At 38.3% G+C, this 12,776-nt stretch overlaps 2 protein-coding genes across 5 annotated transcripts in view; both read left to right on the top strand.

The window, feature by feature from the left end:
- Positions 1–934, top strand: part of LOC111470756 (extensin-2-like) — a 4,398-nt gene extending 3,464 nt beyond the window's left edge. The window contains exons 3-4 of the mRNA XM_023116356.1: positions 1–458; positions 549–934. The exon at positions 1–458 is cut by the window's left edge and continues 858 nt beyond it. Of these exons, the coding sequence (XP_022972124.1) occupies positions 1–431 (431 nt within the window). The 3' untranslated portion in view covers positions 432–458; positions 549–934. The remainder of the gene's footprint in view (positions 459–548) is intronic.
- Positions 935–3,880: 2,946 nt separating this feature from the next.
- Positions 3,881–11,516, top strand: LOC111470693 (clathrin interactor EPSIN 2-like). 4 transcript variants are annotated; one of them, XM_023116274.1, is made up of 15 exons: positions 3,881–3,963; positions 4,096–4,381; positions 5,550–5,636; positions 5,745–5,796; positions 6,304–6,383; positions 6,466–6,544; positions 6,688–6,771; positions 6,882–7,027; positions 7,283–7,615; positions 7,769–7,810; positions 7,904–7,999; positions 8,092–8,246; positions 8,734–8,876; positions 9,805–10,642; positions 10,757–11,516. In XM_023116274.1, exons 3-15 carry the CDS (start codon positions 5,602–5,604, stop codon positions 11,173–11,175), a joined length of 2,502 nt encoding a protein of 833 aa, XP_022972042.1. In that variant the 5' UTR covers positions 3,881–3,963; positions 4,096–4,381; positions 5,550–5,601; the 3' UTR covers positions 11,176–11,516. The 4 variants fall into 4 exon arrangements, with proteins under 4 accessions (XP_022972042.1, XP_022972043.1, XP_022972041.1 ...); XM_023116275.1 differs by lacking the exon at positions 3,881–3,963 and having other exon boundaries at positions 3,994–4,240; positions 4,348–4,381; XM_023116273.1 differs by lacking the exon at positions 3,881–3,963 and having other exon boundaries at positions 3,994–4,381.
- The last annotated feature ends 1,260 nt before the right edge of the window (positions 11,517–12,776 follow it).

The raw sequence follows: 12,776 nt of genomic DNA, 5'->3' as shown, positions 1-12,776 counted from the left end.
CCCCGCCATACTACTACAAGTCACCACCTCCTCCGGTCTACTCTCCACCCCCTCCATACTACTACAAATCACCACCACCTCCAGTCTACTCTCCTCCCCCGCCATACTACTACAAGTCACCCCCACCTCCAGTCTACTCTCCTCCTCCACCATACTACTACAAGTCCCCACCACCACCATCTCCATCACCTCCTCCACCATACTACTACAAGTCCCCACCACCACCATCTCCATCACCTCCTCCACCATACTACTACAAGTCCCCACCACCACCATCTCCATCACCTCCTCCACCATACTATTACAAATCTCCTCCCCCTCCTTCACCTTCTCCTCCTCCCCCATACTATTACAAATCTCCCCCACCACCCGTGAAGTCACCACCCCCCGTCTACATTTACGCATCGCCGCCGCCACCTCCACCATATTAAGCTCTAAAAAAGTTCAACCCCAATCTTGTAAGTAAATCTTCCCTCCCAACTCATCAACTTTCATTTCCCCATCANATTTCTATCACAATTCTAATGATCTTATTAACATTTCCACAGGTTTTCTTTTCAATAGCGGAATAAATAAAGGCTTCATTAGTGAAATAGTTAAAGGTGGAGAATTCAGCCCATTGAATAATAAGGATCCATTCGCAAGAACACATCACTATTCAAACACTCATAGATTGGACCAGATTGCATGTTCTTCTCTTGTTGCCATCTTCCATATCATCTTATTAAGTGGCTTCAAGGGTTCAATACGCATCAATGGCAGGGCTTGGAAATTGCAGAAGATTATTGATTGTTTGTGATTTTATTTAGTGAAGCCTTTTGTTATTTGTTTAAATTATCTCATTTGTGAATAGATTAAGTGCGCATTTGTGTAAGATTTGGGATTTTGTGTTCAATTTGGGTTATTTATTTCATTATGGTGCCAATTTCTTCTCTCTTTCATCCATTTCCAAACCATTTACTATTAAATTTTGATGTTTGACCGTTCATCTAACCACTCAAGCTGTCTGGTTTTGTGGGAAGACATTGAATTGTCGTACAAGGTTGCGTTGTTGGGGACAACCCATGATTCATATGTCCAATACTATCATTGTGCAGGGACTTGGAGTGGCTTTCAAGTCATATCCATTTCCAAATATCCATGATTGAAATAGGAAGTAGGGACATCACATTTATAAGAGTGTGAAAATTTTCTCCTAGCAGACACGTTTTAAAGCCTTGAGGGAAAGTCGAATGGGAAAGCCCAAAGAAGACAATATTGCTAGCGGTGGATCTGGGTCGTTACAGACGTAGATGGAAAAGCCTTTTCTACCCCGGCTCATACATATATTATTGAAGTTAACTAAACATTCTCGAAGCAGAGACGAACTATTCTTCAAAATTTCATCCTTATCTTGATTCTTTGTACTTTGACAAGTATTTCGTTAATAAAAACATCATTTCCGACCCTTTATCTCATAAAATATGAAAGTTTTAATCTTTTTTTTAAACCTAATACCTAACAATATTGAAATGATATCAAATGATTGAACCTAACATGTGAATGGAAGAAAAAATGAACAAAAGTTGATATATAAATAAAGGGATGGATGATTTGAGAAGCAAAATAAGGAAAAGTCAAACAAAATTTAAAATATATGAAATGCATTAACTTGGAGTTAAGTCATTTTGATAAGAACACATGTTTGCTGGAAGTTTGTGGGGGCAGGTACTCTCATAGCTGGATCAACTCGGCTTCGTTCAACGTAGCTTAAGTTATTACTGATAATATATTTAAAACACCGATATGAACATAACTCAATCGTTCATAATTTGGGTACCAGAAATCCATATTACCAAATTCAATAATGCATATTAAAAAAAATTGAAACAATTTCTTTGAACAATTCTTTTGAGTAAAAAATGAAAGAAAAAAGTCACTAAGGGTATTTTAGACATTTCACACCAAGGTGGCCATATAAAAATTACAATATGTTGTTTTCTTGCTAGCCTGGTGAGCAATACAATTTTTGTATTTTTTCTTTTATTATAGAAAATCGAAAGTTAAGCCCGTTTGACTTTACCTTTAAGGAAGTTTATGTCACGTGATCTCCTAAGAATTTTATAAAAAAACATGTGAGTGAAGACAAAACATGTTAAAATGACTCATGTTGATTTGTAGGGGACAATCCCCACTTTTAGAAGCACACTTCAAGTCAAACATGTAACGGGATCATGTCATACAAAAATGTTGGGATCATCAGATGTCGAATCCAAATTCTAAATTTTGATATGAATTTTTACTTGTTTCCAAAGCATTGTTTATGTTTTTAAGTAACGGTTTTGACAGGTACGTGTATGAAAAGTATTGTCGTTACATTATTCTAATAGAAAAATTGAATCAAAATAATGATTTGGTTGGTTTTAGGTGTGGGAAAATAGCATAAGTTTTGCCCCCAAACTTCCAAAAGTAGGTGTCCTCGTTCTAAACTTTTCGTTTTTTAAATCTTTTCTTTGATTCTATGGTCAAGATTAGAGTGCTCGTCTCTAACCACGAGAGTATTATCTATTCTAATTTGTCTATTGAAATTTGATCATCTTGACGCCTGTTCGTTGTCGATCTTTAAGCATAAAAAGAGGGTACCTGCAAAATTCCAAATGGCTTGACTTGTTAAAGAAAAACGTTAATTTTATAGAAGATCTAGCTCGTGTCTAATATTGTTTCGTGAATTTGATCGGGCCTTTTAATAGAATAGAAAGGCTAAAAGGGCTTCTTGTTTGGGCTCTTCAAGCCAAACCTTCATCCCCTTCGTGTCCAAATTTGTACTGTATTGTTAATAGAACTTGGTCCAAATTCTGATATCTATTGGCACATTTGTGGGCTATTTTTAGAGCCTATTTATGATACTTTTGAAGTTTAATTGATGACTTTCACACCTTTCTTTGTTGAATTTGTAGGAATTATCAAATATTTTGAAAAAAAACATTCGGGTTAGAGTTGAATCAAGTCGTTCTCAAACAAGACCCACTTGGTCGACGCTAAGGAAAAGTACTTTCGAGCTCATAATTGTGGATATTGTAACGGAGATGATTAACTATAACATCCCAAGGCCACTGTTAGCCGATATTATCCGTTGGGCTTGTTTCCACACTTTTATAAGAAATGTTTTGTTCCATTCTCCACCTGAATGAGTGGATTGTGAGATCTCACATTGGTTGGAGAGAGGAAGAGAACCTTCCTTATAAATGTGTAGAAGCCTCTCCATAGTAAATATGTTTTAAACCTGTGAAGCTGACAACAATATGTAACCGGCTAAAACAGACGATATATGCTAGTGGTGGGCGTAAGCTGTTACATTAACACACGAACATCAATTTTTCTTCTCTTATCTAGATTTACATTTGATTTGTGAAACAAAGTAGGTAAAAATCTTTCTATCTTAGGAATTGACGTTGTTCATTAGATTGATTGACAATACCTCCACTAAAATTGAATATGATCATAATTTTTTGTTGTATTTTGGAGAAACTGAATAATGATAATGATACAAAATATGTTGAATCATGATATTGTTGTGCCAAACTGTGATTCTTTGTCCTTTTAGGATCACTTTTTTACTCTTAAAGTGATGATTTTTATACTTTATACCTTACTTTTTCTTTATTCTTTAAATCTTTTCTTCTCACTCACCAAATTCCTGAGCACAACTCTTTCAATTTTACTTTTTTAATATCAAATCTTTTATCTTTGGATTTCAATGATGCATTCATTGCCATTTATTACTTCAACAACTTCAAATAAATTTAGTAAGAATTCAGTAGGAGAAGATATATATACATATATATGTATATGTATATGTATATATTGGATGAGCTTTGAAGGTGGGAAGAAAAATTAAAATGATGAGGTGAGTTGACCATGGATGGACGTGAGATGCAAGGTTGATTACATTGTGGAAGTTGAAATTTGAATACAATAAAACAAGTATGCGTTTGATTTTTGAGAACCCATTTGGGTTTTGGCTTTTATGATTCCCTGCGTGTAGCTGTGCTACTTGCGCTGTCTTCTCCTAATTTTTTCCCATTTCTTCTCTCTCTCTCTCTCTCTCTCTCTCAGATTCTCAACAGCGAGAAACAGAGAGAAATCTCTCTCTATCCTCTTCCATTCTTTCCAGCTTCGAGCGAATTCCAGAATCGTCTTCTTTCAATCCTCAGATCGGGCTTCTGCTTTCAAATCCACTTACCGCAGTCGATTCAATCAGGTGCCCATTTGTTCGATTCGATTCAATCCAGGTTTTAGCTCTTGGGTTTTGATTCAGATCTACTTCACCTCTCTTGTTCTTCGATTTCTGGTTGGCTTCTCAAACAGTTCATTCGGCTACCTCTTTTGCGTCCTTAGTCTTGTAAGATTCTTCTTCTCCCACGCTTTTCCGTTGTTTCCGATATCATCTCGTTTGCTTTGTTCTTAGATTGTTGATTTTGCAATAGCCTTTTCCCAGATTTTAACCCCCATTAATTGCTTTGAACACGTGAAATTGCTGGTAATAATTGTGTCGTATAGGATTTTTTTTCCCCCCTTTTCTAGCCGGGTTTATCTGATTTGTCGTATTTTTTTTATTTTTGTTTCATTGGTCATAGATCTGTTGGTTCTGTATTCGTATTGAGATAATTACTTTTAGCAGCTGGTTGTGAATATCTTGATGGGGAAGATTCATTTAATTTTCCGGTTGTTGTGTAAATCGGTCAAGCATTTAGCCACCTCCCAGTTCAGATCCTTTACATTGCTGATTAAGACATTGTTTATTAATAATAGGGCTTAGAATAAGAACATTAGCTCAAAAGTGGGTGCGTTAGTTGCAGGGGAGTGAGGTTGTGAGATCCCACATTGGTTGGGGGGGGGAGAACGAAGTATTCTTTATAAGGGGTGTGGAAATCTCTCCCTAGCAAACGCGTTTTAAATCCTTGAGGAGATAACCGGAAGGGGAAGCTCAAAGAGGATAATATCTAGCCTAGTGGTGGGTTTGGGTTGTTATAGAGGAGGCAGGTCAATAACATGTTAAGAGTTGGACTTTCTTGAATCATGAGCAACTTTTGTTGTTGAGGAAGGTGGAAGGTCTTATCTTGTTAGGTGAAATGTTGTTTCCAAGTGGTGCAATGTGAACAGGTTAGGTGTAGAGAATTTGACAAGAACCTTACCCTCCTAGCTTAGTGTTCGTTACACTTTCGTTTAGAGCTTGACACTTTGTGGTCGGATTCTTGTGAGCTAATATGATTGTCACGAGGTTAGATGGGTAACGGCTATTGTGAGAAAACGCACATTTCCGAAAGCTGTCGTCCATTGTAATCTTCCATACGACATTCATTTGCAGCATGGAATGTAGCCAATTTCATCCACTTTTTCACCTAATCAGATCACAACCATTGATGTATGGCCCAATTATCATCTTATTCTTATTGCTATATTTCTTCTCGAGTTTGAACTTTTACATATTATATATTTTAATATTGGGATCGTTTTGTATGTGTGTAATTACTGCATAGACTAACAAGAACTTCTGTTTAATTCAACAGCGGAACTAGGGGCGCTTCTGCTTGTTTCTGTAATTGATAATTACCAGCTAGGATGAAGAAGGCCTTCGATCAAACTGTTAGGGACTTGTAAGCTATATTCTTGCCCTGTCAAAATTCATTTTTATTCATTGATCATGTAAATTTAACTTTATGCATTAGGTTTTCCTAATAGGATCCCTCTATCTTTTATTGCAGAAAGCGAGAGGTCAATAAGACCGTGCTCAAAATTCCAAAAATAGAGCAGAAGGTATGCCTTTCAAGTCCTCTGTTTCTCTTCTTTTCTTCCCCCCGACGTGATCTTGTCTAGACTCAAGTATTTATTTGTTTTTCTTAAGGAAAGAAAGTGTTTTTGTTCATTTATCACTTATGTCCTCGATGATAGCCCTTAGGTGAAATAGAAATGTGGGATCCCACATTGGTTGGAGAGGGAACGATGCATTTTTTATAAGGGTGTAGCAACCTCTCCTTAGTAGACACATTTTAAAACCTTGAGGGGAAGCTCGAAAGGGAAAGCCCAAAGAGGACAATATCTGCAAGCAGTGGGCTTGGGCTGTTACAAGAAACGTAATTGATGCACAATTTTTAGGGGACCGAAGAAATTTCTTAGCTATGGATGCTACATGACTTAATTAACAAAAAAGTTATACTGTGACATTGTGATTTAGACTTCTCGAAGTTCTATAAGAAAACTTTGTAGTAAGGGTTTTATGCACGCAGACTTATATGGAACGCTGTTTTTACCTTCTTTTTTCAGGTTTTGGATGCCACTAGCAACGAGCCTTGGGGTCCTCATGGATCACTTCTTGCAGATATAGCACAGGCAACTCGAAATTAGTAAGCATAGGCTTGCTTTTGTAGATGCTTTTAGATTGAATATTCTACACCAGGGGAGAACTTATTCCAAATGTCCATGCAGTCATGAATATCAAATGATTATGGGAGTAATCTGGAAGCGGATTAACGATACTGGCAAGAATTGGAGGCATGTTTACAAGGTTAGCCGTTTTCCCTTTTTGTTTCCACTTTTAGGATTATTGTATTTCGACGATTTAACAAACTTAACCTTTCCATTTTGATACGGAAGCTTTTTATGCATTCCTAGTCCTTATATTCCTACCCAAACTTGTATCTTTCTCAGGGTTTGACTGTTTTGGAGTACTTGGTGGGTCATGGGTCGGAGCGTGTCATAGATGACATCAGAGAACATGTCTATCAGATATCAGTACGTTTCTCTCTCTCAATTCACTTTGACAGCTATAACTACTCAGCTCTCTGATCTTCCTGAAATGTGATTACTCTCTCTTGATTCATCGGGCATCTTTTGTACGACAGACCTTATCTAATTTTCAATACATTGACTCAAGCGGGAGGGATCAGGGTAACAATGTTAGAAAGAAATCGCAAAATCTTGTTGCCCTTGTAAATGATAAAGAGAGGATTGTTGAGGTCAGACAGAAAGCTGCTGCTAATAAGGACAAGTGAGTCTGCTCTCGACGTTCGGTTAATTTATATATTTGTCGATTCTTCATTCTTTTCATTTTTCTTAGTTTGTCCCTACTTATTGCGCCAGTAATCATATTTATTAGTGCCAATTCATCATTTCAGACACTAAGGTTATTTCGTTTTATGTACTCACAATTATGTTGCATAGAAATGTTCTTTAAGCTTTCATGGAATAGTTTTAAAAACTTAATAACTACTACTGTTCTTATGACTTTAATGATGCTACATAGGTTTCACAGTGCAGCATCTATGGGCAGTATGTATAGACCAAGTGCAGGAGCATATGACGACCGCTATGAAGGACGATACGGAAGCCGTGATGGAGACAGAAATGTCGATTCTTATGGGAGGGAAAGAGAATATGGTTTTAGAGATGATCGTTCCGGTGGAAATGAGGATTCATATGGTCGTGATTATGAAGACCGCTATAATAGAGATGGTTATAGGGATGATGATTATCGAGGAAGAAGCCGAAGCGTTGATGACTATCAGTATGGTTCAAGGAGCCGGAGCTCTGACAGAAATGGAGAACGTACATATGACGATGGTCAAGTTTCTTCTCGGTATGCACCTGCTGCAGATATAATATGCTGATGTTATATTAGTAAAGTCCATTATATGTTTTTTGACAGTATGAAGTTTGATATATGTATAATTTTCCTGGAAAGCGCTTATTTTCTTAGCTCTCATTTCTTTGCCTCTTGTGTTTCTTGCAGCAACAATGATACAAGAGCGAACGAGCCATCTCAGGATGAAAGGTTAGTTTTTAATCATTTAATTTCATTGTTCGTTTTATATTTATCCGATGAGGAAGCGGTTTAGTGGCACTGTTAATTTTGAATTTTTCATAGGCCGCTTGAACGTAAATTTTCAGAACAGAATATTGGTGCTCCACCTAGTTACGAAGAAGCTGTGACTGAATCTGAAAGCAATGTGCAAAGTCAAAGGTGCTAATTTTGTTTCGAAAATATGACCGTTGCTTTTTTTCTTTCGTCTTGTTCGCCCATTCATTCAATTGGGATATTGTATCTATAAGCAGAGATGTTGAGGCTCCACCGACTGCTGCTCCGAGAGCATTTCCCCCACCCACATCCAGTACTCAAAGCCAGCTAACGACTCATGGAACTGCTGCATCTCCACCTACCCAGGGACTTGATGGTTCTGATGAATTCGACCCCCGTGGTTCAGTTGCAGGTATGGGAAGCACCTGATTTTCTATACCGCACCTCATCGTTACTTAGTAAAAAGGGTTAGATTGCAATGGGCACTTCCATCCATGAGCTTCTTAGCCCTATTTCGACCAGTGCCTCGGATCTCTTATACCATTTGTAACAGCCCAAGCCCACCACTAGGAGGTATTGTCCTCTTTGGGGCTTGAGCTGTTACAAATGGTAACAGAGCCAGACACCAGACAATGTGCCATCAAGAACGTTGGCCCCCAGATGGATTGTGATCCCACATTGGTTGGATAGGGAAACGAAGCCTTCTTTATAAGGATGTTGAAACTTCTCCCTAATAGACGCGTTTTAAAACTGTGAGGCTGACGGTGATACGTAATAGACCAAAACGGATAATATCTACTAGCGGGCTTGGGCTGTTACAAATTATACTTGTGTTAGTACTTTCTTTTGATATTTATTTGTACTTTGCACTTAATATCTCTTTCCATTTCTTATTTCAGCTGCTCCACCTGCCACAAGCAATTTAGAGACAAATTTATTAGACTCCTTGGCCTTAGTGCCTGTTGGGCCAGTAACATCAACTGCAGACTATGAGGGTCATGTTCAGACAAGCTCTGCTGTGGGATACCATGCTCAAAATCAGGTAATATTGAGGCATTGAAATGATTTTGAACTGATCTCTGTTTTGCTTATGTCATGCTTATGTATGCAATTTTCTCGCTCTCATGAACTCATGATTTGCTGTTTTCTCATCACTTTTATTTGTGGCATTGCTGAGTGCATGTTATACCTGGTTTTGGTAGATATAGCTTTGTGAGACCCCACGTCGATTGTAGAGGGGAACGAAGTATTCTTTATAAGGGTGTGGAAACCTCTCCCTAGTAGACGCGTTTTAAAACCTTGAGGGGAAGCCTGAAAGGAAAAGTCCAAAGAGGACAATATCTGCTAACGGTGGACTTGGGTTGTTACAAATGGTATTAGAGTCAGACACCGGGCAGTGTGCCAACGAGGACGTCGGGCCTCCAAGGGGGATGGATTGTGAGACCCCACATCAGTTGGAGAGGGAAACAAAGCATTCCTTATAAGGGTGTGGAAACCTCTTCCTAGCAGACGTGTTTTAAACCTTGAGGAAAAACCGGAAGGGAAAACCCAAAAAGGATAATATTTGCTAGTAGTGAACTTGGGCTATTACAAATGGTATTAGAGCCAGACACAGGGCGGCGTGCCAGCGAGGACGTTAGACCTCTAGTGAGATCCCACATCGGTTGGAGAGGGAAACGAAACATTCCTTATAAGGGGGTGGAAATCTCTCCCTAGCAAACACGTTCTAAAACCTTTAAGAAAAACCCAGATAGGAAATCCCAAAGAGGACAATATCTGCTAGCGGTGGACTTTGACGGTTACAAGCTAACTGTGAGGCTACATATTTATGGCATAATAAGTAAAGAAATTTCAGATTTCTCAGATCTAAATTTAATTTGGGCCGACTCTTACCTTGTAAAGTTGGATTGTAGATCAATTATTTTTTACTGGCAGAGATTGATATTTTTCAACTTATTATGCTCACACAGACTTTCGAAGACGCATTCGGTGACTCGCCTTTTAAAGCCATTTCTTCCTCTGATGTCCAAGATCAAGCACATGTCCAGCATGGGGAATCATTTTCTGTAGCAACTTATTCCACACCGAACATCCCCGTTCAACCCCAACCGAATTTTCCGCAGCCTCGTGAAGAGTCTCTGCAACATCAAAATATTGGTGTACTAGCTGATCTCCTTCCTCCTCCTGAACCTTTACCTGCTGTTGTTTCACAGCCTGCATTCACAGTATCAAACAGCCAACAAGCTGTATCTGGCTTGCCTGCACAGCCAAATTCTAATAACTTGGGGACTTATCAGCAACATGGAAACGTAGCTCCCGTAAGTTTTCAAACTCCAACAGAACCCGGGAGAGAGTTTAACAATGGGATGTTCATGGTTCCGGGAAGTGCACCGACACATGTCAATTCATATATGGTTCCTCCAAATGCTGGACCTAGTACACATCCCAACAATTTTGGATATTCTCAGGATGGTTCAGTAGCTCCCACGAGTTCTCATGTCGCACTTCAAACTACTCAACCGCCTGCTCAGCTTCCTAGTGGGAACTTCAATCCGCCACACGCCTCTATAGCTCCAGTAGCTTCTCAAGTGTCTTACCAAGCCCCTAATTTTCCTGTTAACGTATCTAACCCTGATGTTATGGGTAGTTTTCAAGCAGGAAACTATACATCCATGGCTTCCCAGCAAATTCCTCCATCTGGATCGCTATCAAATGCATCTCAACCTTCAAAGAACAAGTTCGAGACCAAGTCTACAGTATGGACCGACACATTAAACCGAGGGCTTGTCAATTTAAACATATCTGGACGTGAGTTTCCCCCTCGATTTCATTACGTCACTTCGACTTACTGGATTGTTTTGAAAAAATACATCGTAGTTCTTCCTTGTTCATCTTTTTGAATCATAAATTCTCCATGTGCAGCTAAAACAAACCCATTGGCGGATATTGGTGTTGATTTTGAAGCCCTCAATAGGAAAGAGAAAAGGATGGAGAAGCCTAGTACAGCTCCAGTGATGTCTACCATTAACATGGGTAAAGCTATGGGATCTGGTTCCGGGATCGGCCGAGCTGGTGCGAGTGCACTAAGGCCACCTCCAAACGCAATGTCGGGTCCGGGAATGGGAATGGGTATGAACCCCAATCCTGGCATGGGCATGGGTATGAGAGGAGGATATGGAGGCATGAATCAACCCATGGGTGGCATGGGGATGAATATGGGTATGGTGCAACACGGAATCCAGATGCAGCAACCTCGAGCGAATGTGCCTGGTGTATACAACCCGATGATGGGTGCTGGTGGCTATGCCCCTCAACAGCCACCGTACGGCGGCTACCGATGATATCAGACATGTTATTAGAGTTGTGGAAGAGGCTCTGCTTGTTTATCAGGTTGTAAGATTAGATAGAACACAGCATTAAATATTGGAAGGTCTGCATCCAACCCAAGATTTTCTTATTTGAAGCTATGTTTTCCCCTGAAAGAAGGCCTTGCCTTCATTGTTTTCTACCATCTCGTGTTAGTCATTTTTTTTTGTGGGTTGAGTTCTGCTTTGAATTTTGTGTGTATTCAATGAGGTCAATATCTTTTTCTCATCATTTTCCTTGCACGTTCTTGTGATTGTATATTTTGATTGAATACCAAAAGTAAAGAATAAGATACAATGGTCAAAGTTTGTCTCATTCATATTTCAGTTGTTTTAGTATACATATGATATCAGACTCAGTGAATGGGTGGATGTAACGATTCAAACCCACAGCTAGCAGATATCAAACCCACAGCTAGCAGATATTGTCTTCTCTGAGCTTACCTTCAAAGTTTTTAAAACACTTGCTACCCTTATAACGATTGTTCTCCTCCCAATTAATGTGGGATAAAAAAAACACGTTTTTTTTTTCAAGATATTGCTTAAAGATGGTTATAAACTTAAAAATTCATAAGGTTAAAATTTTAGACCATTACACAAGAAAGAATCTACACGAATCAATGAAAGCACGTTATGTGATCTTACATTAGTTGGAAAAGATAACAAAACATCTTACATCAATGGAAAAGACAATAAAACATCGGACACAAAACATCATACACCATTTGGAAAAGACAACATTAGACACAACATCTACACACAGAACATCTTACATCAGTTGGAAAAGACAACAAAACATTGAACTTACCTCAGTTGGAAAAGACAACAAAACATTGGACTTACATCAGTTGGAAAAAACAACAAAACATTGGACACAAAACATCTTACAGCAGTTGGAAAAGACAACAGAACAAAACAGGACTTACATTAGTTGAAAAAGACAACAAAACATTAGACACAAAACATCTTACATCATTTGGAAAAGACAACAAAACAAAACACAAAACACAAAACATCTTACAACAGTTGAAAAAGACAACAAAACAAAACATTGGACTTACATAAGTTGGAAATGATAATAAAACATTGGACGCATTTTAAAACTTGACCCATTTATTCAATAAAAAAAAAATGTTTCCAAAGTTTTTTTTTCTTCGACAAATTTTTGTTCATTGGGTAATTTTTTACCACTCGTCACCATGTCAAATTTTCTCGTTCAATCGAAAAAGCTAACATAAGGGTAGTTTGGAAGGTCAAATTGATCAAAATTAGAACCATTTATTTGATTTACAAAAATGGAGGTTAATTACATAAATATAACTAAATTTTTTATGACATTAAACCTCTCTAAATCCACTTTGTGAACTCAAAAGAAAAGAATACTTTTGGCTTGTATGTCTTGGGATAACCTTTGTGTACTATGTTGAAGATACAAACATGTGATATCCATCTTATGTCTTTTTCACTTTTATTGCCCACACATTCATATTTCAATATTTCACACAAAACTTTTGTCTTCTCACAAAATTATGTTCCTTGTTGGAATAAAAAACATGGGTGTCTGTCTTTTGTGTCTT

Source organism: Cucurbita maxima, unplaced genomic scaffold (genome assembly GCF_002738345.1).
Source record: "Cucurbita maxima cultivar Rimu unplaced genomic scaffold, Cmax_1.0 Cma_Scf00047, whole genome shotgun sequence".
NCBI classification, from domain to species: Eukaryota; Viridiplantae; Streptophyta; class Magnoliopsida; order Cucurbitales; family Cucurbitaceae; genus Cucurbita; species Cucurbita maxima.
The sequence above is the reverse complement of the archived record's forward strand: the minus strand, read 5'-3'. Positions and strand labels throughout refer to the sequence as shown.

Bases quoted from the DNA above. Each gene is read 5' to 3' on its own strand.
- LOC111470693 (XM_023116274.1), top strand. From the start codon at position 5,602: ATGAAGAAGGCCTTCGATCAAACTGTTAGGGACTT. The intron at 8,000-8,091 runs GTGCTAATTTTG...ATCTATAAGCAG, and splicing joins AGCAATGTGCAAAGTCAAAG to AGATGTTGAGGCTCCACCGA. The intron at 10,643-10,756 runs GTGAGTTTCCCC...CTCCATGTGCAG, and splicing joins CAATTTAAACATATCTGGAC to CTAAAACAAACCCATTGGCG.